Below are 26,879 nucleotides of genomic sequence, written 5' to 3'. Positions count from 1 at the left end.
CCTCTGGTCCTGTCCAGAGATATTTTAACCTCATATCGACTGAAAAAAAACACCCACACAACTTGAAAGTTGAGAATTGCGTTTTATTTGGGACAATTACTGAGGACTTATAACCTGAGAAAGCCCCTCAGATAGCTGTAAGGAAACTGTTCCATAGAGGTGAGGGAGGAACTAGGATGTATGAGCTTTTGCTGCTGGGGGGAGAAAAAAGCCTATAGTTGAAACTCGAAAGAGTGCTAATCACAAAAAATCAGACATCTCAAGTTAATGATTTAGGGCTTTTCAATATATTGAAAGATGCAAGGTCTGGGCTCATGAAAATTTTTCCTTTGATATGCATGTCAGCTGTCTAGGGTCAGTATCCTGTTTTTCTCCATTCTGAATTCCCTTAGGGTACACCCTGGGGACAGCTTCGGTGGCTGATAACTTGATGGCAGGCAGCATTCTTTTGTCTATACTCATACTTGAAGTCTTACCTCCTTTGGTCTTAGGACTCTCCAACACATGGTTGCTTATAGTCTCTTCTTCATCTGGTCACTATTGAGCTAGGCATTTTTCAAAGAGGATAATTATCTCTTTTAGTCTTCTAGTGATTTTGTTGACCTTCACCATACCAAACTGCTGGAAGTTCTATGAAAAAATAATAACTGTTGATATGTAGCTTGGAAGTTGCATAGTTCATAGTTTATGGGTTTTTTTTGTTTTAGTAACTTTTAGCTCTCACAACAACCAGCATCTCTGCATAGATGAAGGCGTTCATTCTTTCCTGCATCATTTTATCCACCTGTTTAATGCATTCCCATTTTGTGCCTGGCCACAAATAAGACAGATAAGATTCCTTCCCACAAAGGGCAGTGCTAGGGGAAGACAAACATTATGTAAGTAATTACATGAGGACCTGAGTATAGTTGTGAACTTGGTAGGAAGGAACTGAGAACAGGTAACAGGGATTCAGTTCGGTCCAGTTGCTCAGTTGTGTCCGACTCTTTGCGACCCCATGAACCGCAGCACGCCAGGCCTCCATGTCCATCGCCAACTCCCGGAGTTCACTCAGACTCACCTCCATAGAGTCAGTGATGCCATCCAATCATCTCATCCTCTGTCGTCCCCTTCTCCTCCTGCCTTCAAACTTTCCCAGCATCAGGGTCTTTTCAAATGAGTCAGCTCTTCACATCAGGTGGCCAAAGTATTGGAGTTTCAACTTCAACATCAGTCCTTCCAATGAACACCCAGGACTGATCTCCTTTAGGATAGACTGGTTGGATCTCCTTGCAGTCCAAGGGACTCTCAAGAGTTTTCTCCAACACCACAGTTCAAAAGCATCAATTCTTCAGTGCTCAGCTTTCTTTATAGTCCCACTCTCACATTCATACGTGACTACTGGAAAAACCATAGCCTTGACTAGATGAAACTTTATTGACAAAGTAATTCTCTCTGCTTTTGAATATACTATCTAGGTGGGTCATAACTTTCCTTCCAAGGAGTAAGCAAGCGTCTTTTAATTTCATGGCTGCAGTCACCATCTGCAGTGATTTTGGAGCCCCCCAAAATAAAGTCATCCACTGTTTCCACAGTTTCCCCATCTATTTGCCATGAAGTGATGGGACCAGATGCCGTGATCGTTTTCTGAATGTTGAGCTTTAAGCCAACTTTTTCACTCTCCTCTTTCACTTTCATCAAGAGGCTTTTTAGTTCTTCACTTTCTGCCATAAGGGTGGTGTCATCTGCATATCTGAGATTATTGATATTTCTCCCGGCAATCTTGATTCCAGCTTGAGCTTCTTCCAGCCCAGCGTTTCTCTTGATGTACTCTGCATATAAGTTAAATAAGCAGGGTGACAATATACAGCCTTGACATACTCCTTTTCCTATTTGGAACCAGTCTGTTGTTCCATGTCCAGTTCTAACTGTTGCTTCCTGACCTGCATACAGATTTCTCAAGAGGCAGGTCAGGTGGTCTGGTATTCCATCTCTTTCAGAATTTTCCACAGTTTATTGTGATCCACGCAATCAAAAGCTTTGGCATAGTCCATAAAGCAGAAATAGATGTTTTTCTGGAACTGTCTTGCTTTTTCCGTGATCCAGTGGATGCTGGCAATTTGATCTCTGGTTCCTCTGCCTTTTCTAAACCAGCTTGAGTATCTGGAAGTTCACAGTTCATGTATTGCTGAAGCCTGGCTTGGAGAATTTTGAGCATTACTTTACTAGCATGTGAGATGAGTGCAATTGTGCCATAGTTTGAGCATTCATTGGCATTCCTTTCTTGGGGACTGGAATGAAAACTGACCTTTTCCAGTCCTGTGGCCACTGCTGAGTTTTCCAGATTTGTTGCCATATTGACTTCAGCACTTTCACAGCATCATCTTTCAGGATTTGAAATAGCTCAACTGGAATTTCATCACCTCCACTAGCTTTGTTTGTAGTGATTCTCCCTAAGGCCCACTTGACTTCACATTCCAGGATGTCTGGCTCTAGGTGAGTGATCACACCATTGTGATTATCTTGGTCATGAAGACCTTTTTTTGTACAGTTCTTCTGTGTATTCTTGCCACCTCTTCTTAATCTCTTCTGCTTCTGTTAGGTCCATACCTTTTCTGTCCTTTATTGAGCCCATCTTTGCATGAAATGTTCCCTTGGTATCTCTAATTTTCTTGAAGAGATCTCTAGTCTTTCCCTTTCTATTGTTTTTCTCTATTTCTTTGCATTGATCACTGAGTTATGCTTTCTTATCTCTCCTTGTTATTCTTTGGAACTCTACACTCAGATGCTGATATTTTTTCTTTTCGTTTTTGCTTCTCTTCTTCTCAGAGCTATTTGTAAGGGCTCCTCAGACAGCCATTTTGCCTTTTTGCATTTTTTTTTCCTTGAGAATCGTCTTGATCCCTGTCTCCTGTACAATGTCACGAACCTCCATCCTTAGTTCATCAGGCACTGTATCTATCAGATCTAGTCCCTTAAATCTATTTCTCACTTCCACTGTATAATCATAAGGGATTTGATTTAGGTCTTACCTGAATGATCTAGTGGTTTTCCCCACTTTCTTCAATTTAAGTCTGAATTTGGCAATAAGGAGTTCATGATCTGAGCCACAGTCAGCTCCCAGTCTTGATTTTTGCTGACTGTATAGAGCTTCTCCATCTTGGCTGCAAAGAATATAATCAGCCTGATTTAGGTATGGCCATCTGGTGATGTCCATGTGTAGAGTCTTCTCTTGGGGATACCTGGTCACCAACAGTATCTCTTGAGTGAAGGCTATGCTCCAGGAACGGGACCCTGACATTTACAGGTATGAAGTCACTTATTGCTAACAACTGTTATCATTGTTTCACAGAGCAGAAAGTACAGGCATAGAAAGTAACCTCTCCAGGGTCACCCATCCCTGATTTAGACTCTGTCTGTGTAACTTCAGAGTCACAGGGTTACCCCTGAGTACCTGCCTCCATGGGGCACATGTGACTGGGGCCAGTAACCTCCCAGGGAGTCTGCAGCTCAGAACCTGGGCTCACATTAGTAGCAGCATATGAGCTCAGAGGATCTGCCTGTATTGGAGGTCTTAACTCATTGAGAATCTCACAAAATTGTGTCTCCTTTTCCCAGAAATTCTTATCTGCTAATTTAGAATAAGGGCTTCCTGGGTGGTGCAGTGTTAAGAACCCATCTGCCAATGCAGGAGACATAAAATATGCGGATTCGATACCTGGGTCGGAAAGATCCCCTGGAGGAGGGCACAGCAACCCACTCTGGTATTCTTGCTGGGAGAATCCCATGGACAGAGGAGTCTGGTGCGCTACAATCTATAGAGTCATGAAGAGTTGGACAGGACTGAAGTGACTTAGCATGCACGCATCTATCCTTTTGGAATCTGAATTTAGGTTGTTTCCCCTTTTTTGATTATTATATACCATGCTGCAGTCAAGCTTTGTGTGCACATACCTGCAGATTTCTCCAGTGCAAAACCACAGAAGTGAGGTTGTGGGCCCACATATAGATATACATTCACTGTATTGATGTGGAGCCATTCTCTTGAAATAACTGCAGCAGTGGATGACAATCCTCTTGTTCCACCTTCTCCCCATCCCTGAGTAGTGTCAGACTTTTAAATTTTTGCCCAGCTAATGTTATGGAATATATCTCAGAGGATTCATGGAAGAACATATGAGAATATGTTGCATGGATCATCTGTGAACACAATTTTCCAAGATCATAATAATATAAATCCCAAATATCCCTTCAGCTAAGTTAGGAGAATTCAACTTATGTTTATTATGAGAGAAATGTATGAGGAGGATGAGAAGTGAAGAGTGTCTGTATGTGTACTGGTGACCACATAAAAGGGTTGAATCTACATCTTCTCTTGTAATGAGCCAATATGACAAGTTCTAAAATTGGAAATAACATTATTATTTCATGTTATTTTTAAAATATTGTGATACATACCAGAAACAGAAGAGCTAAAATGTTCGTATTTGCTTCCAAGGAACAGGGCTTGGGGAGGGGACAGGGGACTGCTGTTCCTTGTTGCAGGTCTTGTTGCTCCTTTTGACATTGTTTCCTCCTCACAAATAGGAGCAATGGGGTCATCCATCAGTGCAGCCCACAGCAGCCTGGAAGCTCCCTGACAGCACACCCTCTCCGGGAGAATGGGAAGCAGCAGCGGTTCCCTCACAAAGGAGCTTGGGGTGGCTGCCATGCCATGCCGTCTGAACCCAAGAGCAGTGGATTCCCCGTGTCTCCTGGAGCTGTGTGGTCCTTGATGAGGTACTGGACTGGGCTCCTTGACCTTGTGTGTTTTCACCATCCAGCATTACCTGTTGCAGGGGGATCACTGGAGAAGTGAAGCGTGGAGTCATTTCTTTGTGACACCCCCACTCTTGTTACCCTCCTTTCTTTTCCCTTCCCCATTTCCCTTCCTCCTCCTTCCTTCCTTCTCTTCCCTATCCCTGGCCTTCCCTGTGTCATATCAGATAAGAAGGGAGTAGCTGGAAGAAGTAGAGGCCCTACTGACTGCTGTTATTTGGAAGAAGAGATGAGGCTGTGAAGCCTCAGTTAAGCAGTACAAGGGAAGAGCCCTGCATATCAGAGCGCAGGCTCCTCAGTTTTCTCTGGAAGGAGAGCTCTGCCTTCCCTTGCCCTGACTCCCTGCTTTTAGTGTGTGATAATGAAAGGTTGTTGTTGAGCTGTGAAAAATGCCGGGATTCATTTTTGGCCTTGGATCAAAAATGGCCTCTGGAGGAGAGGAATTCAATCCAGGGCCAGTGACAAGGCTTGATCACTCAGAGCTTTTGTATATTAAAGTTTTATTAAAGTATAAAAGAGAGAGCTTCTGACATAGACATCAGAAGGGGGCAGAAAGAGTGTCCCCCTGCTAGTCTTTAACAGGAAGTTGTATACCTACTCACAGGCTGCTAATTAGAGAAAGGAAATGTCTCATAACTCAGAGAAGGGCACCAGGCCCCTCACCCACAACATGCATTTTGAGTTAGCATGGGCACAAGGTGAGTCATCTTGGCCATAAAATGATTGACATGAATCTTGAAGAAAGGAAGGTTTCCAAGCAAATACAGTCTCATTAACATAGATCAGGAGAACAATTGTATGAGTAAAACATACTGCTGTTTTGAGCCATTATCTGAGTCTTAGGCAGAAGCAACTTGAGGAAAGACAGAGTTTAAGGTAAATACATTTTTCATTAACATAGCTTAAGAAAAACATTTCCATAAAAAAAAACAAAACCTGCATTAGTTACCTCAAAGTTTGAGAAAAGTTAAGTTCAGGTGGAACTAGGTGTTGTCATGGCAACACAGAATTTTGAAAGAAACCTCCTTTTAATTTTCTATAGAGAAGGAAAAAAAAAATCTGACACTTGTAGTTTGCTTCCTCCTGCCACTTAAGAGAGACTAAAAAATGTCTGACACCTCCAGCTTGTTTCCTCCGTTTGGGGGCCCCTGGCCTTCCTGCCTGTTACCCTCTCAATAGGAATTTATTACAGCGCAGGTGTATGAGGTAGCCCAGGGGACACTGCCTCTCAGGGATGTTTCTGAGGGTTCAGGAAGATCTTCTTTAAAGTACAAAATTTTCTCGCTTTTTAAAAAATCTTTTTGACCTAGCCATGAAAATTATCATAGATTTATCGGAACAGGTACTTGGCTAAATTAGCTTGCCACTAAAAGAAGGAAATGGCAACCCACTCCAGTATTCTTGCCTGGAGAATTCCATGGATGGAGGAGCCTGGTAAGGCTACACTCCACGGTGTCGCAAAGAGTCGGACATGACTGAGCGACTTCCCTTTGAAAATAACTCAAGCCATGGGCAAGTAAGAATTTAATAAATATGGAAATTTGACTCATACTGTTAGCACTTAAGTAGCAGATTGCTATTCTTATTCTTCTCTATAGTCCCAGACAACTCCCTCTTTTCGGGTGTCTTTGTTTCCAATTAGTCCTGCCTTTACCTGTCTCTTAGATCATACTCCACTTATTCATTGATCAGCAAAGATCTACTGAATGTCTGCCGTGTGCCCGGCATGTTGCAGGCAGGCACCAGGGCTGTACTGGGGTTTAAGGAGGACAAGATCCTTGCCCCTAGATAGCTTTCCTTCCAGGAGAAGAGACACTAAATAACCAACAAGAAGAGAACAGTGTGGTGCAGAGTGGTAGGTGAGCCTGGCTGGGGCGAATTCCCATTGATTGGTCAGGGAAGGTCTCTGAATCCTTGTGGATGAGAGGAGGAGCTCACCCTGCTCAGATCTGCACAGAGGGTTCCGGCCTTGGGATAATTAGCAAGTGGGGATGGGAAGGGGAATGGGGAAAGGGGGTTCAGGGGGTGGGCAGGCCTAGATGATGAAGAATGTTTTGGCCATGGGAGCGAATTTGGATTTTATTCTGAGTGGAATGGGGAGACTTTGGAGGGTTTTGTTGTTGTTTGCTTGTTTAATGTGGCAAGATGTGGTTATATTACAAATTTTCAGTCTTGTTTCTTATAGTGCATTATTTAGGGGCAAGAGTAAAGCAAGGAGATTTTCATACTGACTGAGGGGAGAAAAGAGGTCTTGGCTGAGGGTGATGAAGCCTGAGATGTAGGCATACGGTGGATTTTGGAGACGTTTTGGATATGGATCTAACAGGACTTGCCAATTTAGGGTAATGGGGTGAGGGAATGGCAGGAATCAAGGGTGTTCAGGTTTCTAGCTTCAACAGCTGGGTGGGTGGTAGTGTCAGGAACTGAAAGGATAAAGTCACAGAAATGCATGAAATTCCTGAGCAAGAAAGAAGAGTGATAAGCTGTCAAAACCTTGAGTCTTTAGTACAGGGCATGAAAGAAAAGAGGGCAAAACATTTGGGGAAATTGTAAATTTTTTAAGGAAGGCAAAGGAGAAAAAAAGAATAAATAGATCATTGGAGACTCTCATGAAGGGACAGAAGGCAGGCTGCGGTGTGACTGACTTCCACCAGTCGGACTGTGTACATACAGTGACTGAGTTCCATACAGATCCGACTGTATAGGCTTCTGCTCTCAGTTGTATTCCCAGATCCTCTTATAGTGTCTGGTTAATTGTAGTTGTGCAAGTATTTGTGAAATGAATAAATTAATGGGTAGATGGTAAGAAAGTATTGAAAGTAAGCAAAAATAGAATATTTTAGTCAGAGAAGGCAATGGCACCCCACTCCAGTACTCTTGCCTGGAAAATCCCATGGACAGAGGAGCCTGGTAGGCATAGTCCATGGGGTCGACAAGACTAGGACAGGACTGTGCGACTTCACTTTCGCTTTTCACTTTCATGCATTGGAGAAGGAAATGGCAACCCACTCCAGTGTTCTTGGCTGGATACTCCCAGGGACGAGGAAGCCTGGTGGGCTGCTGTCTGTGGGGTCGCACAGAGTCGGACACGACTGAAGCGACTTAGTAGCAGCAGCAGCAGAACATTTTAGTAAATTTGGCAATAAAGAAATGGGGCAATAAAGAAATGTTAACAGACAGTTAACATGCCTGTTAACTGCAGGCATGTGAGGTTTTTGTTTTCATTTTATTTTAAATTTATTGGATGTGTGTATGTATCTAAATAACTTGTAGAGAATATAGAGGTAAGTGCAGGAACAAAAAGGAATACGATGAAGTATGCATACCAGTGGTGTACTGGTGATGCTTAATCATTGGCTGTCCAAAGAAAGTAAATCCCCACTTGTGTTTACAAATTTCCGTGTAACTCCTACCATGGCTGATTTCAATCTACAAACGTGACGTAGCTGAAACCAGAGCTGGGAGAGGTGTGCCATAGCCCACCATATTGAAGCATTTCTACTTCCTGATAGACTGTAGATGTAAATAATCTCAGGAGCATAGACAGAAGTAAAATGAAGGAAACTGATTAGAAAATGATATGATTTGTGTACTTATTACCTTTATTTTTAGCTTGATTTATTTAAGGTTATATAATTCATTTTATTATTAAAGATATATACTATTATAATTGATATAAATATAAAATATATGTACATATAATTTATTACAAGTTATATAATTTAATTTTAAATAATGGCTGTATTTAATAACTGGCTTACAAAATTCCTGAACATTTAATAGTCATTTCTTATAGGAAAATGTGAGCTCCAGTACTCCAGTGAAGAAGGTCCTTCAGGAGGGGGAGAAAGCTTTACATCTGTTATCTATCACTACGTACCAGGAAGTGGGCTAGCCCCTCCCACGTGTTATTCCATGCAGCCATCACGACATTTGTTTAGGGTAAATCTTATAGTTCGCTTATCAGGTGGAAATGGAAGATCTTAGAGAGCTTAAATTGTCATTTAACACATTTACATAGTTGGCAAGTGGTAAAGTCAAGATTGGAATTACAACTGCACAGCCACTAATCCTGTGCTTTGCCTGTTTGCTGTGTTCTGTAGAATCCCAGGTGAGAACTTGGCTTTGGGGAGGAGGCAGGACAATGGTGTGATGCTCTGTGCTGCTGGCCTCCCTGCTCATCTCTCAGGGATAGAAGATTCTTGCAGCCATCCGTGGGTCCACAAAGGAGGGCCTCTCCTGACTGGCTTTAATATAGTATAGTTGGTGCTTATACATTGAATTAGGTGATATGCTTTTAACAAATTTTATTTTTTTTAACTCTGAGCCCCAGTCTATTTAGAAAGAATGATGCTTGGAGAGCCGTACACAATACAACTGGAACTGGGTCAGGATCTTATTAAGTCAACATGTTTGTGAGCAAGAAGGACCATTATCCTTCCTTGAGAGGAAACTTGTCATATATTTTCCTTCTCTGGAAAGGAAAGGTATCATGTATTTGACTATAAATTTGATTAGTATCAAAATTAGTTTTAAAAACTACGCTTGTCCTTTTTTCAGAAGGTGATCAGGTAAAGAAAATAAAAGCTCAAAGAGGCAATGTTATCTTAGTTCTGAAGATCTCTGCGGATAGTGTTTAAATCATAAATCCTTCACTTACCAGGTCCTGGATAAGTTATTTTAACTCTGTGAGCATCAGTTTTCTCATCTCCCAAAAAGGGAAACTAATTATAACATCTTACTCTCAGATTGCTTGTCAGGACTCAGAGCTATAGTAATAAGCAGGCAATAAGTCTGTAAATAAGTGCCTGGCACACGGTGGCCATTTGGTGTGGCAGCCAGCAGCATCATTAGTAGTAGTTCAGAATTATAGATATTATTATTCCTTAAACACTGAAATGTGACTTTCTAAACACTGAAACTGGTGAACTTGCAGTATACAGGCAAGGAATGTGTTTTTATGGAATTTGTTTTTCTTGCTAGTATGTATTTTCATTGCATGGATGGCATCAGGCTGTCAGAAATTAGTCTACATACACTCAGATAAAATGTATTCAGAAGTTAGCAAATACAGGGGGACCATCCCCACCCAGGGAAAAATTGTACTGTAAGTCATTTATTTAGTTGCCTGTTTTTCTGTATGGCTTAGTGATTGTCTTATAGGTAGCAAGTGGCAAGTGCAGTGAACCTAGGACTTAGGGTAGACACTCTGGAATCAGATGAAATTTCAGTTGATTCCATCTTTTGCTCAGTTGCTCCAAGTGAAGTAGGAAATGTAAATCTTCCTTCTCCCACCCTCTTCATTACATACAGTTCATTCACACGTGAATATCCTTTCCCTTTCACCTTAGAAAACTCAGTGAATTCTACCTGAAATCTTATTCTCATAACTCACATCTGTTTCTATGACTATACGTAGTCATTTTTCTTATATAGACCTGATATTTAAATGACAGTGATTGCGATTGGTATTGAAAAGAGTTCTTGGCTCAGAGCTGTCTTCTTTATTCCGCTGCTCTGTGACATCTGTCATGAATCATTCATTCTGTCAGTATTTACCAAATGCCTCCTATTATCAGGCACTGTTTTGGGTGTTGAAAATATATGATAGTGAAGTGAACAAAGCCCTGCTCTTATGGAACTTAGCTGGATGATGATCATGGTGTTTTTACTTAAAATGGGCTCGTTTTCGATCTTTGTGAGTAAGACAGTGGTTAGATTTTTCACTTCAGTGTGTTTTAAAAGTCTTTATTGTATTCCTTGCACAGAGGCCTGCAAATAAAGACAAGTTTAGGACTAGAGAACAGGTTGTCACTAAAGTGAAACTGTAAAGTCATTAAATTCAGGGGAATTAGAAAGGCATATAAATATTTTGCCCTTCACTGATGGGATGGATTACTGACCTTTTAAGTGTTGTTTTAATACTTTGCGGTTTCCCTGGTAGCTCAGATGATAAAAAACCTGCTTGCAGTGCAGGAAATCTGGATTTAATCCCTGGATAAGGAAGATCCCTCGGAGAAGGGAATGGTAACCCACTACAGCATTCTTGCCAGGAGAATTCCAGAGAGAGGAGCCTGGTGGGCTGCAGTCCTACTTCTGTAGACACGGCACTGTACTCTTCTTCCCTGAAGTAAGAAATGTTTTGTAGATTAAACTCCTGAAACCGGATTTTGAATTTTCCACACATTGATCTTGTGAGTAGGGCAAAAGTGTTTCAGATCATTATTAATAGCCTCATGTCAGCTTTGAGAAAAACTTAGTAAGCTAATGCAATGAGATTTTCAGGTGACAGCAACAGATCTATGTTGAAAGCCATCTGTATTACTTGTGAATAATTGGGCTCTCCCCCCAACCATTTTACACACTTTTCTGGCTGACTGATCTCAGGTGAGCCATTTTCAATTTCATTCAGTTACTGCTTTAATAAATGAAATAACCAAATGAAAGAGGGGTGGAGTTAACTAATAGACCTACAGGGAAAATACCTCCAACAGTAAAAAGTGAAGTTTGTAGGTTCATATTGAGAAATCCCCTTTCCTACTTTAAAATCTCTTAATGCAAGTATAAACCTAGTGAGGAACCCACCTTAAGAATGCAGACACCTCACGGAAGTAGATTTGAACTCAGATCCTACTTTATAGAGACTTGGTGAATTCTTCCACTGCTGTTGATCATTTTTCCTCATTTCCTTTGCCTAGTTTAAAGGTGAAATCTTTCACTGCTCTTCATTTTTCCTCATTTCCTTTGCTTTGCTATGGAATTCTATGCCTTCTTCAATGGTGTAAGTACTTCTGTCTTCAGATGTAGTTCTTAGGTGGCTGCAGCCAGATCACTATGACTTATTTGGCACGTGATGATAGTGGACCCAAGAAAGAAGTAACTCCCAGGCTGTATTTTATAAAGACACTGACCAGATTAACTAGCCTAACTAATGTCAAAGTTATTTCTTATTAAAACAACTTTATAACTGTTTACACTCATGATTCTATCTTTTGTATATAATATCCAAAGGATATCCTCTTCTTACCTTTGTTCCATACACCCCTGAACTTTTTCATAGTTTGTCCATTTCTTTTTAATGTACTGAGCTGACTGTAGCTTTTACTGAGACTCTATAGTGGCTTCTGGTGTGACTGAACTGCAGACAAGCTTAGTGGCTAGAAAGGGTCTAGAGAAGGAAGGTGGGTAATGGCTGCAGGCATTTGTCCTACAGAGAAGGACACATTTTACTAGGAAGGGTGAACAGTGCTGTTTTGATATAGGAATGATGGAAATAGTGGAAAACTTATATTTAAAATCTTAGATAAAAAAGTTATTTTTCAAATGAACTGTCAGTGTTATCAGGCTTCTTAATTTTGAACTGTTTATTGATACAGTATCATTAATATGTCTTTAATGTTCTTTGGGGGGTTAATTTACCAAAGCTTGGCTCCCAAGTTCTTTTAAAGCAGTTTTTCTTGAATATGGAATTTACCAGAGAGGTGTTCATTTCTGTGCATAGAGAATTAGAAAAGAATTTTTTCTCTTTTTGTTTCCTAACCACTAGTTGACGGTGATGTTATTCCTTCTGAACCAGACCCAGAGTATAAGGGAGAGTAGGAATTACTTTGATAATTTTGTCTCAAAGCTTATTGAAATTTGCTTTGATTCTTGAACTGAACTCAGCACTAAAATGAATCATTTCAATAAAGTGTCTCTTGGCTTCATTCAGAACATAGCGCTAAAAGCTTCTTCCAAATAAATCACATTCTAAAGAGGCAAAATTCCTTTTAATTTATGGATAGCACTTGGTAGAGCTCCTAACTGCTGACAGACCCTGGTCCATTCTGCTAAATCTTGACTGGGTACCAATTCTTGGCAGTCTTCTATCCCCTGTGAATTTGAGTCAGTGGATGATAAGTTCTTTCCTTTCACAGTGGAGAGCAATCAAGCTTGGGCATCTGCTTTCCAATTGGATGCATGGGGACATATGTTGAAAGAGAAAACTCTCAGAATGTAGGCATTTCTGGTTGGCATCCAGTTGTCTCACTGCCTCAGTAAGCTCTTAGAAGAGGATGCCAGGCCTCATTTTCCATCAGCTCATCAGTCACCATATGGATACTCGATCTCTGTCCTATGTGGGTTAGAGCCTGGGTGACTTCAAGGGCATCTCTCTTCTTTTGCAGAACACAGGTAGGGCTCTTAAGGTACTGTAGGGAGTTTGCTGTCAGTTTCTTTGCTCTTTTAGTTAATGCAACTGTCATCCAGCTAAATTTTTTAAAATTTATCTTTTTTAATGTAGCCTGCTGAGAGGTTGTAGAATGACTGCAATAAAAGCAGTATCAGTTCATCTTAACTTTGTAAACAGGGTGTACATAAATAATTCTTTCATAGGAACATTATTCTACAGCAGGCAGTATATCATGATGGTTTCAGGTAATTTGGTGGGATTTCCAGTTTGTTGTTCTGAAAATTGTCTGCCATGAGTTTTGAACTGGTACTATGTTTTCTAGATTAAAGGTGACAGAATTTTTAAAATGTAAATGCTTGGAAAAAATACAGAAAAAGTGCTCTATTGGGTTATTGTGAGGAACGATGAGTGAATACATGAAAAGAGCATAACATGGCTTTTAGTTGTGGCTTTTCATAAATGGTAGGGCTAGGACTTAGCTTTCCTGACCACCATGTTTTATGCCAAAGCCAGTGTGGAAGAATTACTGTTTAGAAATCTTTTTATAGTGATCACTTTTACTTTACCGTATTTATGAAAGTGGTATAGTCTTGATTTTATTTATGATATTTACTTTTTTTTTTTCTCTTTTTATGAGCTTACAGTACTTTAAGGGAAAATGATTGTAAAAGAGAAAAGCATTCTTATAGCAAAGATGAAAAGTTCATCAAAATTTAGCGGGAAAACAGAATGCCTGCGTTAACACATTCTTAACTGGTGCATACCATCCTCATTATAAGTTGTGTACTTAGAGTTATTATTAGTTTCTGGAACTAAGAGTGGACTTTTTTAATTAAAAAATTTATGTATTTAGAATTACTATTGAATAAAACATTACTTTAATAAAAACAATTCACTAGGTTTTAGATTGATGATCTTATAGCCATATAGGAAAATGTGTTTCATGTTGTAGATTTATGAATTTTTAATATTCTTTGCATTACTGAAACCATGATCTTTACTACTTTATATATAACCTAGAAAATGCATATTGATTTTGAAATCACTCTAAGCAACAGTCTCCACGAGGAGCCTGGCATTAAAGGTTTGCTCTTAATGATTTAACCTCTAAAAGTATCGGTAAAATGTTTAAAGGGAACATAGTATGGGTTTTTAGGGGATGAAGGCAATTCATATATAGTAATTTAGGAAAAAAAAAACCAACCACATGCAAACAACGAGCCAGAGTTGAACGGAGGGAAGGAATAATGTTTGTGTCTTATGTTAAGTGCTAGACATGCCTCAGTTCCTAATGAATAACCAATGTGTTTCAGTTTTCAAGTGGTAGAGCTTTTATTTCATGACAACTAAGTCTTTATCATAGATTTCTTTTTGTACTCTATCTTTGGTTCCCTTAAGTAATTTTCTCTTTATGAGTTTTGTGAGGAATGTCACTTTGTGAAAGCAATTATTCCATACTGCATTTATAATAAAATTTTTTTATTTTAAAGTTGTTTAATTATAAAACTGTACTTTTGGTTTTGATGTAGAGTCAGGGAGAAACTTTATATATAACCTCAATGAAGTTTGTTTCTCTTTTCTTTTAAAAATTTTTTATTAATATTTTTTTAAATTGAAGTATAATTGACTTACAATATTGTGTTAGTTTCAAGTGTACAGTAAAGTAATTCAGTTATACATACATATATGTCTATTTTGTTCAAATTCTTTTCCCTTATAGGTTATTACAAAGTATTAAGTATCTATTTTATATATAGTAGTGTACCCATCTGTTAATCCCAAACTTCTAATTCATCCCTCCCCTCCCTTACCATACTCCCTTATGGTGGATCTATTTCTGTTTTGTATGTAAGTTAATTTGTGTCATTTTTTTTAGATTCCACGTATAAGTGATATCATGTGATATTTGTTGTTTCTCTGTCTGACTTACTTCACTTAGTATGATCTCTACATCCATCCATGTTGCTGCAAATGGCATTATTTCATTCTTTTTTATGGTTGATTGACATTTCATTGTGTAAATATGTCATGTCCTTCTTAACCCTTCATCTGTTGATGGACACTTAAGTTGCTTCTATGTCTTGGCTATTGTAAATAGTACAGCAGTGAATGTTGGGAGAGCATATATCTTTTTGAATTATAGTTTTCTCCAGATACATGCCGAGCGGAAGTATTTCAGGATCTCACAGTAGCTCTGTTTTTAGTTTTTAAGGAACCTCCATACTGTTCTCCATAGTGGCTATAGCATTTTACATTCCCACCAACCCTGTAGGAGGGTTCCTGTTTCTCTCTTCTTTACAGTGCTTAATTTATAGCCACAATGGGCTAGGTAAACCTTTAAGATAAGTTGCAGTTGGATACCAATTCCCAGATATTTTTAAACAGAAAATACATGTGTGAAAATAGTCGATGACTAGTACATGATGAAGTGAACAATAAAACTCACATCACTGTGCTCGTTGTTTGTGAAAAATCTGAATATTGTATAATTGCTGAATTCTTCAAAAGAGCAGAACTATTTCCTAGGTTGTGCTGGATTTAAAGGAATGCATGGTAGTGTAAGTAGCCATGGCTTGGTTGGAAGTAAACTGAGCTCTGCTCTAATTCTGCTTTGCTGTGGTCCTTGGACCAGTTGTTTTACTTCCCTGGATGTTTGTTTTTCTTATCTGTGAAATGACACAAGGAAGACAGGTAGTCTCATGCCATTTGGTACTCTGGTCAAACTCTTATGAGGCTATGCTGTCACTTTTCTTTTTCTCTTTAATTGCTCCACTTCATTGGTGTGCATATACTTGGAACTTGTGTGGGAGTTGGAGGCTGACCCTGAATTGATATGACATAATGGTACCCCCTTATAAGTGACCAAGCAGACTGTGCAGGAAATTTCACTAATGTGCATTTTGCTATTTTCTTTTCCTTTTCCATCTTGAATTCTTAAATACTTAGGTCTTTGGAACTTTAGTCAAATGTATTGATGAAAAATATCAATATAAACAACTTTCTCAGTATTTTTGCCTTCAACCATCTTAGAGGTCATTAAAGCTGTGCATTCACAAACTGATAACTTGTGACTCTTCAGAGGCAATTGGTTGACTCATTTGATTAATAAACATTTATTAAACACTTACTGTATACAATAAGTGTATACAGATGTCATAGTGATCATTTGCTTACAAAGAATAAAATTTTTAAAGGAATTATTTAAACAAATTGCGGTTTTCACTAGAAAGATACATTGGACTCTAATGGCACCCCAGTCTGGTTATTGAGCCTAATTTCTGGACATAGGAACTGGCAAACTTAAAACATTTATTTTTTTTACCTTTTTTGGGGGCTTCGTGGTCTCTTTTTTGCTTTTTAAAATTCATGTTGCTTTCCTTTCCTCCTAAGTCCTTAAAGACTGACTTTTCTTAGGGCCACCTCAGTCGTGGCTCAATAGAGCCTCTCAGTTCAATACTCTGTACAAGATGGACTGGAATTAATGTGTTCTGGCTCCAAGTTCTCAAAAACAGAAATTCACATTGGCCCAGCATGGATAAGTTTACATCCCAGTGGGGAAGCCATGAAAATAAAAAAGATACTTACTGAGGGTGGCGGGTGTGCATACCAAATCATGGGACTCAGAATAGGCAACCTTAGTCAGCCTGGGAAGTTTTGTGGAAACTGAGTCTTTAACAGATGAGAAGATGAGCTAGAGAAAGGGAGGGTGGTCTTTCAGGCGTAAAGCACAGCAGGAGGGAGGACACAAGAGGCATGTACCTGTAAAGTGTGCATGAAGTGTTTGTGTGTGAGTGTGCAACTACAGACAGCTCAGAACACGATGAGTGCAGGTGAGGCTGGGAAGGTAGGCAGGAGTCCTGTTATGGAGGCGCTTGGGAGAGATGCCAAGGGACTGACTGGCCCCTGTAACAGAGGACAACCAGTGCAGGGCAGGCTCATCTTGTTTTTAGATTTATAGGTAAGAAAAGACTGATTGTAAAGCCGATTATGAAAGTATGAAGATTTAAAAATTCAAACTAGTTAATGTTAATTATTACACTTTTGAGAATTAAAAATGATAATGCTGAGATTTTTACCATAATTGAATCCTGAATCTATATATGTGAAAGTTCAGTATTTTCTCTTTGTCTTTTGCGATAGTATCTTATATAAATATTTTTTATACATTTTTGTAATTTTGGAAGAATTCTCATATTTAAGATAAATTAACACGTGACCTAAGAGTACATTTGCCCATGATAGGGAGAAACAATGCTATTTATACACACCTTAATTAATTGAAAACTTTTCAATTTATGATTTTCCTCCAAAGGACAGAAATTAATGAAAAACTTCATGGAGGTAATAATCTCTTTCTGTTATGCATTCAGTATGCTAAGCTTATAATTTTCACTTCCAATTTCTGATTAAAATAATGACTTCTTGTGTGTATTGTGCCCAAGCGTTTGCATTTTGTATTGGTGCAGATAATTGCTTTTCTACTTGGCAAAGAAAATGAGCAGATGCCAAATAAGTATCTTTTTCTGGCATGATCGATTGGTAGCTCTGCAACCCAATGTTGACTGTGTTTTCAGAAGTGATGTAGCAAGCACAGTTTAGCATTAGACTGCAGCTGTTACCTGTCAAGAATTCACTTGGCAAAGATAATTTCTGACCAAATCTATATATTAGACTCTTAGTCTTAGAGCTTGAATTTAAGAAAACAGTTTAGTTTTAACACAAAGAAAATTGTCTGCTAACTTGAAGGCCTCTATTGATGCAGTTTTCTCAAAGTGATTCTAGAGTTCTTACCTTGTTTACCTTTAATGATGGAACAATGGCATGCTCAGGGGTTAGGTGCATGGATCCTAGAGTAAGGAAAAGTGGATTTGCATTTGAAATTTACTGCCCTAAAGTGAAGAGAGTTGGACTGTGAAGAGGGCTGAGTGCCGAAAAATTGATGCTTTTGAACTGTGGTGTTGGAGAAGACTCTTGAGAGTCCCTTGGACTGCAAGCAGATCCAACCAGTCCATTCTGAAGATCAACCCTGGGATTTCTTTGGAAGGAATGATGCTGAAGCCGAAGCTCCAGTACTTTGGCCACCTCATGCTAAGAGTTGACTCATTGGAAAAGACTCTGATGCTGGGAGGGATTGGTGGCAGGAGGAGAAGGGGACAACCGAGGATGAGATGGCTGGATGGCATCATGGACTCGATGGACGTGAGTCTGAGTGAACTCCGGGAGTCGGTGATGGACAGAGAGGCATGGCGTGCTGCGATTCATGGGGTCGCAAAGAGTCGGACACGACTGAGCGACTGAACTGAACTCTGAAAAATACTCTGTGCTCCATCTACTAACCCCCTCCCCTCCCCAGCCCTTGACAGTCATTCATTTTGTTGTCTCCATAATAAGGTAAGGCAGTTTTCTTATTGTCTCCATGTTGGCTTTTACCTTTTCTGGAATGTCATGCAGTTGGAATCATATAGTGTGTAGCCTTTTTAGATTAGCTTGTTTCACTTAGTAATGTGCATTTAAATTTGTTCCATTTTCATCGTTTGATACTTTTTTTTTTTTTTAGCGCTCAAGTGATATTGTGTTGTCCGAATATACCATAATTATATATCCATTCATCTACTGAAGAACATCTTGGTTGTTTTCAAGTTTTGGCAATTATGAATAAGGCTGCTATAGTATCTGTGTGTAGGTCTTTATGTGGACATAAATTTTTAATTCTTTTGGATGAATACCAGTGAGTGCAACTGGTGGATCATATGGTAAGATCAGGGCTTCCCAGGTGGTGCTAGTGGTAAAGAACTCATGTGCCAATGCAGGTAGATGTAGGAAATGTGAGTTCGATCCCTGGGTTGGGAAGATCCCCTGGAGGAGGGCACAGAAACCCACCATAGTATTCTTGCCTGGAAAATCCCATGGACAGATGAGCCTGACACGTTGCAGTCCACAAGGTTGCACGGAGCTGGATATGACTGAGTCAACCTAGCATGCATGCATGGTAAGATCATAGGAAAAGACCCTGATGTTGAGAAAGATTGAAGACAGGAAGAGAAGGGGATAACAGAGGATGAGATGGTTGGATGGCATCACCGACTTGATGGACATGAGTTTGCCCAAGCTCCTGGAGTTGGTGATGGACAGGGAAGCCTGGAGTGCTGCAGCCCATGGGGTTGCAAAGAGCTGGACACAACCGAGCAACTGAACTGAATTGATAGTAAGATCATGTTTAGTTTTGTAAGAAATCACCAAACTGTTTTCCAAAGTGGCTGTACCATTTTGCATTCCCACTAGTAATTAATGAGAATTCCTGTTGCTCCATAATCACCATCGGCATTTGGTGTTGTCAGTGTTTTCAGTTTTGGCCATTCTAATAAGTGTTATCTCACTGTTTTCATTTTCATTTTCCTGATAACATATGCAAGGAGATCCAACCAGTCCATCCTAAAGGAGATCAGCCCTGGGATTTCTTTGGAAGGACTGATGCTAAAGCTGAAACTCCAGTACTTTGGCCACCTCATGCGAAGAGTTGACTCATTAGGAAAGACTCTGACGCTGGGAGGGATTGGGAGCAGGAGGAGAAGGGGATGACAGAGGATGAGATGGCTGGATGGCATCACTGACTCTGGACATGAGTTTGAGGGAACTCCAGGAGTTGCTGATGGACAGGGAGGCCTGGCATGCTGTGATTCATGGGGTCGCAAAGAGTTGGACACAACTGAGTGACTGAACTGGATTGAACTGAACTGTATGTTTTAGGTAACAATTTTCTACTAGTTTTGTCTTTTACAAATATTTTCTTCCAGTTTGTGGCCTGTTTTTTTATTTTCTTGACATTTTTCACAGGGAAGAAGTTTTTAATATTAATGAAATTCAGTTTATCAATTATTTCTTACATGAATTGTGTTTTTGGTGTTTTATTTAAAAAGTCATCACTATAACCAACTGTCATAATCTCAGTTTTCTCCTAGGATGTCTTCTGAGAGGTTCATAGTTTTGTGTTTTATACTTATATCTGTGGTCCCTTTGAGTTAGTTTCAGTGAAAGGTGGGAGATCTATGTCTGTATTTATTTATATTTTTTGCATGCAGATATTTAGTTGTTCCATTACTTTTTTTTTTTTGGCAAAGATTATCTTTGCTCCATCGTAGGCTCTTTTGTCGATCAGTTGACTGTATTTATGTGGGTTTATTTCTGAGCTCTCTATTTCATTCCATTGATCTACTTGTCTAATTTTTTTTTAATTAGTACTGTACTGTCTTGACAATTGTAGCTTTATTGTAATTACTGAAGTTGGGTAGTGTCAGTCCTCCAATTTTATTCTTTTCCCTCAGTGTTGAGTTGGCTATTCTGGGTCTTTGGACTCATATATAAACTTTAGAATCAGTTTGTCAGTATCCTCAGTATAACTTGCTGGAATTTAAATCAGATTGCATTGAATCTCTAGGTAAATTTCAGAAGAATTGAAATTTTCCTAATATTGAGTCTCCCTGTTTGTTAACATGGGCTATCTCTCCATTTATTTAGTTCTTTAAATTCATTCATCAGCGTTTTGTAGCTTTTCTCATATACCTCTTGTACATATTTCATTATATTTGTACCAAAGTATTTCAGTTTTTGGTACTTATGTAAATGGTATTGAGTTTCTAATTTAAAATTCTACTTGTTCATTGCTGGTAATGATAATATAGGAAAGCATTTGACTTTTTATATATTAATCTTGTACCCTGCAACCTTGCTATAATTGCTTATTAGTTTTAGGAGTTTTTTGTCAGCTCTTTCAGATTTTCTGCATAAACCATGATATCATTTTTTAGGTCATTAGTTTTTTACTTTTATTTTTTAGGAAAGACACTTTAAGTAATAAAAGCTGCTTTTCTTTTTTCCCTGTTTTTTGTCTGCGAGACTTAAAATATACAGGTAGACATGAAAAGTAATATAACAAACATCCATGCTATGTGTGGTCATATTTATTTCCAACCCTTTTTTGGCTTCATACCTAAGGAATGAAGCTGTATTGGTAGAGTTGAAGTCTATCTTAACACTATCTTTGGTCTCATTCCCTTCACTGTCTCCTCAGGGGCCATGCCTGTCCTGTGTTTTGTATATATATAGGATTTTTTTTTTTTTAATTACCATATCTATTCCACCTAAATTATATGTCAGCCTCTGGTTAATCTGGTCATACAGTCAGTTTTCACACAGAAGTGAATTAGAATATCTATGTACTACTCATACCAAGCTCCAGTTTCACCTTGGGTTGATCTCCTTAACTCATAGTCTATAATAGGCTTGGAGAATATCTGAAAAGTCTGGATAACCTAGGGAGTGACTCTTATCAATACTCATCTCACGTTTTGAGGTTTTACACCTGAGTTACAGGTATAGTCAACTTTCTTTCATGCCCATCAACTTATATACTAGAGTGTTTTATGAAATGTCATCACATTAATGAATGTAATTTCCCAAGTATTTATTGAACACCTTCTAAATGATGAGGTAACTGTTCTCTTATTGGATAAACTACTGAATTCCAATAATTAATCCTCCAGAATATACTGAGTATAATTAGTAATAACAGCTAACATTTATTATATTCAAACACTGGTTTAGAGTTTTATGTATGCTAACTCACCTAATCATGTAACAACGGTGTGCCATTTGACACCATGATTATCCACATTTTCCAGTGTGATAGTGGAGATACAGGGAGGATAAATAACTTATGCTACATCATTAGTGCAGAACCTGGAAACCACACTTCTGCAGCCTGGCTCCTGAATCTTTGCTCTTAAAACCAGTTTCCGTATTTTTCCTCTACAAAGAGAAAGCTGGTTTTGGTGAGAAATCTCATAAAACTGATCAGACAATGTAAGGATCGTACCTCCTTGCAGAAAGCTGAGTTAGCCATCATGAGGATCCAGCCTTCTGTGTGGGTCTTGGTATTTCCTTCTCTTTTGGCCTTTCCTCTGCTTACTTAATCTAGACTCAGTTTAGTTCTGGGTTTTAATGAGAGTATGGTGGCTATTTTATTGGTTGCTTAACAATTAGTTACTTTTAACTAGTATAGAACAGGCTAATTCTTATGATGGAACTGAAATACTTTTGAGAAGCAGAGCCCACACAAACAGATCTACCCAACTATGTTCTGACTATTTACTTAAACTTGGAGCTGCCCCCAAGGTTTCAGGTAATCCCCTTAATCACACTACAGATTAAAGTGCAAATAGATGTCTTGAGGCAGACGGATTCCTGCCTCCTAGAAATAGCTGTCAAAACAACTTCTCTTGTAAAAAGCGAAAGAAGAAGATAAAAATCTCAAGAAACCAATTATTGAAATTAAAATTGTTACTTTTTAAAATGAGCTTTGTGAAAAATTGCTAGTGCCAATCTAACATGAAAGGCATGGTAAATGTATATTCTTAAAGTCAAAAACTGCTCAGATTTCACTATCATGTGATTCGTAATGCATATATTTTCTACATTTGGTTTGTAGAACTGTCAAGATAATATAGTCTTCTGGCTTCTTGGTGCAGGCGCTCATCTGCTTGCTGGGCCAGCTCAAAGGAAGGGCGTGCCCAATATGAGGAAACTCAGGGGAGGGCCCAGCACTGTGGGAAGGGGTCAGAGGTTCAACCTCATGAAAAATATCAGAGCTTGCCAGTTATTCTTCAAGTTAGAAAAGGCATGTGTCCTTGTTAGAGACAGGCAAACACAGCAGGATGTTCAGGACAAACAAATCTCCCCTGTGGATGTCACCATTGTTCTTTCCTGAAGTTTAAGAGACAGGTGAAAATGTAAAAAGACAAAAGGCAGTACTGGAATAGGAAAGAATGAATCATACTTGAAATAGATGCCTTTTGTCTGCTCAGTGAAAGCAGACCTAACAACATGTATTTTAAGGAGCGTTTAAGTTCCTCAGTTAAGTGAAAGAGAACAGGACCTCTCTGCACTGTGAAAAGGTAGAGAGACTCCAGCAGTAATATCAGAAGCAAATTATTTTTCCCAGTGAAGTGTTGGTTATATGTCCTCAAAGGGAAATAAGTAAATAACTCATGTGCATTTATATTCCCTGGAAACTGCGTTGAAAAACATGGCCTTGGGTTGTTGAAACAAAGGAATGGGAAGCTTCTCAAGAAAAACAATAGTGATCAGACCAGTACTGAAGCAGGTAAAGAAAAGAACATAGTGTGGTGAGTAGAGAAAAATGATTGATGGCACAGAAACTGAGGAAGAGGCTGATAAGGAGTGAATAGAGGAGTAGATCATAGGAAATTCAAGCTCTTACTGAGGCATAAAGCCAACCTGATTACCAGGTTTTGTCAGGTTGCAGCTCAGAGAGGAGAAGGCAGAATGTGTTCAGAAGATGAAAATTTTTATCAAAATATGTTAATTCTGAAAGAAAAAAAAAAGAGACATGAATGTGGTAACAGTTGGGACTTTAGCTTAACTGTTTTAGAAAAGGCAGAGGAACCAGAGATCAAATTGCCAACATCTGCTGGATCATCGAAAAAGTGAGTTCCAGAAAAACATTTATTTCTGCTTTATTGACTATGCCAAAACCTCTAACTGTGTGGATCACAATAAACTGTGGAAGATTCTGAAAGAGATGGGAATACCAGACCACCTGACCTGCCTCTTGAGAAACCTGTATGCAGGTCAGGAAGCAACAGCTAGAACAGGACATGGAACAACAGACTGGTTCCAAATAGGAAAAGGAGTACGTCAAGGCTGTATATTGTCACCCTGCTTATTTAACTTATATGCAGAGTACATCATGAGAAACGCTGGGCTGAAAGAAACACAATCTGGAATCAAGATTGCCAGGAGAAATATCAGTAACCTCAGATATGCAGATGACACCACCCTTATGGCAGAAAGTGAAGAAGAACTAAAAAGCCTCTTGATGAAAGTGAAAGAGGAAAGTGAAAAAGTTGGCTTAAAGCTCAACATTTAGAAAACTAAGATCCTGGCATCTGGTCCCATCACATCATGGGAAATAGATGGGGAAACAGTGGAAACAGTGTCAGACTTTATTTTTTCTGGGCTCCAAAATCACTGCAGATGGTGATTGCAGCCATGAAATTAAAAGACGCTTACTCCTTGGAAGGAAAGCTATGACCAACCTAGAGAGCATATTAAAAAGCAGAGACATTACTTTGCCAACAAAGGTCTGTCTAGTACAGGCTATGGTTTTTCCTGTGGTCATGTATGGATGTGAGAGTTGGACTGTGAAGAAAGCTGAGCACCGAAGAATTGATGCTTTTGAACTGTGGTGTTGGAGAAGACTCTTGAGAGTCCCTTGGCCTGCAAGGAGATCCAACCAGTCCATCCTAAAGCAGATCAGTCCTGAATATTCATTGGAAGGACTGATGTTGAAGCTGAAACGCCAATACTTTGGTCACCTGATATGAAGAGCTGACTCATTTGGGAAGACCCTGATGCTGGGAAAGATTGAGGGCAGGAGGAGAAGGGGACGACAGAGGATGAGATGGCTGGATGGCATCACTGACTCGATGGAAATGAGTTTGGGTAGGCTACGGGAGTTGGTGATGGACAGGGAGGCCTGGTGTGTTGCAATTCCTGGGGTCGCAAAGAGTCGGACACAACTGAGTGACTGAACTGAACTGAACTGATACCATTAAAATGACTCTTAGTCTTTTGTATAAGGGATAAAAAAATGTGATAATAAGTAAGCAGCTTCCTAGAGAATGTTAAGGATTTCCCTCTGATTATTGCTTTTCTGTCAACCAAAGACATTCTCACAGTGACTGAATGTCAAGGGCAGTCCTGAGCCTGGTGAGGTTGACACTGCTCAGTGTGATTACCTTTGCGGCGTTTTGAGAAGCTGGGGAGGAGTGAGACAGCACTGGAGTCAGACATCTTGATTCTGATGCTCTGCCATGCATATCATCTGTGACCTGGCAGATTAATCTCTTTAAGCCTCAGTTTTATTCATATTATGTGACTAAACAGAAGCATGTATCTCATAGTGTTGTTTTCAGTGTTGACTAGATAACAGTACATGCCTAGCATTCTGTGTTAAATGATGTGCTGTTTGCTTTTGCTTTACTTATCTCATTTAAGCCTCATAAAAATATATCCAGATTAGTTTTATTATTTCCATGTATTACATGTGAAAAACATGGAGCTCAGAGGAAATAGCTTGTCAGGAGCAGCACATGTAGGCAGCATTTGAATCCAGGTCTTTCTTGCCCCGTGTTCCATATTCACTGCAGTGTGAAGGTTAGCAGATATTGGAGCATATTGGGAACCTACATTTGTGAGTAAGTGGTAAGGGGATAAGAGCTTGGTACTGGAGGCCTTTGGGTATAATGGGGTGATGTGGCTGGGTAAGAATTTGGTTCAAATCTCTGTTGTTGGATTGACTTCACACTGTGTTGAGAGAGCTGCATACAGTGCCTGTCTGAAGAGTGGCCCCCTCCCTTTGGTCAGGACAGTGCTCATTACTGACCAAATGAGTGCTGTATCACATCGCTCTACACCAAGACCTCTTTAACAGTGACACGCGATCTAGGCTAACAATAAGAACAGATTTAACATTAAACAAAAAAATCTCTTGATATGTGCTAAGCACTGTGAGAAAAGTGTTAAAATTTATTGCTTAGAGAATCTCTTTGAGACTGGTGCTGTTATTATCAGCATTTTATGGATGTGGAAACCCGGGTGGTAGTTAGCTGAACCAGATTTAGAACAGGATCTGTTTGACCCTGGAGGCAATTCCTGAAGCTCCCATCAGTTCAGTTCAGTTGCCCAGTCATGTCCGACTCTTTACGACCCCGTGGACTGCAGCACGCCAGGCTTCCCTGTCCATCACTAACTCCCGGAGTTTACTCAAACTCATGTCCATTAAGTCGGTGATGCCATCCAACCATCTCATCCTCTGTCATCTCCTTCTCCTCCTGCCTTCAATCTTCCCCAGCATCAGGGTCTTTTCCAATGAGTCAATTCTTCACATCAGGTGGCCAAAGTATTGGAGTTTCAGCTTCAGCATTGGTCCTTTCAGTGAACATTCAGGAATGATTTCCTTTAGGATGGACTGGTTGGATCTCCTTGCAGTCCAAGGGACTCTCAAGAGTCTTGTCCAACACGACAGTTCAAAAACATCAATTCTTTGGTGCTCAGCTTTCTTTATAGTCCAACTCTCACATCCATATATGAATACTGGATAAATCATAGCTTTGACTAGACAGACCTTTGTTGGCAAAGTAATGTCTCTGTTTTTTAATATGTCTAGGTTCATCATGACTTTTCTTCCAAGGAGCAAGCATCTTTTAAGTTCATTGCTGAAGTCACCATCTGCAGTGATTTTGAAGTCCAAGAAAATAAAATATGTCATTGTTTCCATTGTTTTCCCATCTATTTGTCATGAAGTGATGGGACCGGATGCCATGATCTTAGTTTTCTGAATGTTGAGTTTTAAGCCAACTTTTTCACTCTCCTTTTTCTATTATTAAGAGGCTCTTTAGTTCTTCTTCACTTTCTGCCAAAAGTGTGGTGTTATCTGCATATCTGAGGTGACTGGTATTTCTCCTGGCAGTCTTGATTCCAGCTTGTGCTTTATCCAGTCCGGCATTTCTCATGATACTCTGCCTATAAGTTAAATAAGCAGGGTGACAATATACAGCCTTGACATACTCCTTTCCCGATTTGGAACCAATCTGTTGTTCCATGTCCAGGTCTAACTATTGCTTCTTGACCTGTATACAGATTTCTCAAGAGGCAGGTCAGGTGGTCTGGCATTCCCATCTATTTAAGAATTTTCCACAGTTTGTTGTGAGAAGCTCCCATAATACCTTTGTTTTCGTGTTCATAGACTGATTGGCTTCAAGCCCATCTGTTTATCTACATCTCCCAATTCTTTCCTACTAGAAAGATTTATTTCAGCCAAATGGCTCTCTTA

The 26,879-nt window shown here is 39.5% G+C and overlaps 1 protein-coding gene across 1 annotated transcript in view; it reads left to right on the top strand.

Annotated features, from left to right (window-relative positions):
- Positions 1 to 26,879, top strand: part of LOC120858525 (protein O-mannosyl-transferase TMTC1) — a 302,518-nt gene that overhangs the window by 38,555 nt on the left and 237,084 nt on the right. The window contains exon 5 of the mRNA XM_040234631.1: positions 4,567 to 4,758. Within this exon, the coding sequence (XP_040090565.1) occupies positions 4,567 to 4,758 (192 nt within the window). The remainder of the gene's footprint in view (positions 1 to 4,566; positions 4,759 to 26,879) is intronic.

Source organism: Oryx dammah, unplaced genomic scaffold (assembly GCF_014754425.2).
Source record: "Oryx dammah isolate SB20612 unplaced genomic scaffold, SCBI_Odam_1.1 HiC_scaffold_29, whole genome shotgun sequence".
Lineage (NCBI taxonomy): Eukaryota > Metazoa > Chordata > Mammalia > Artiodactyla > Bovidae > Oryx > Oryx dammah.
This window is presented reverse-complemented; position numbering and strand designations above follow the sequence as displayed.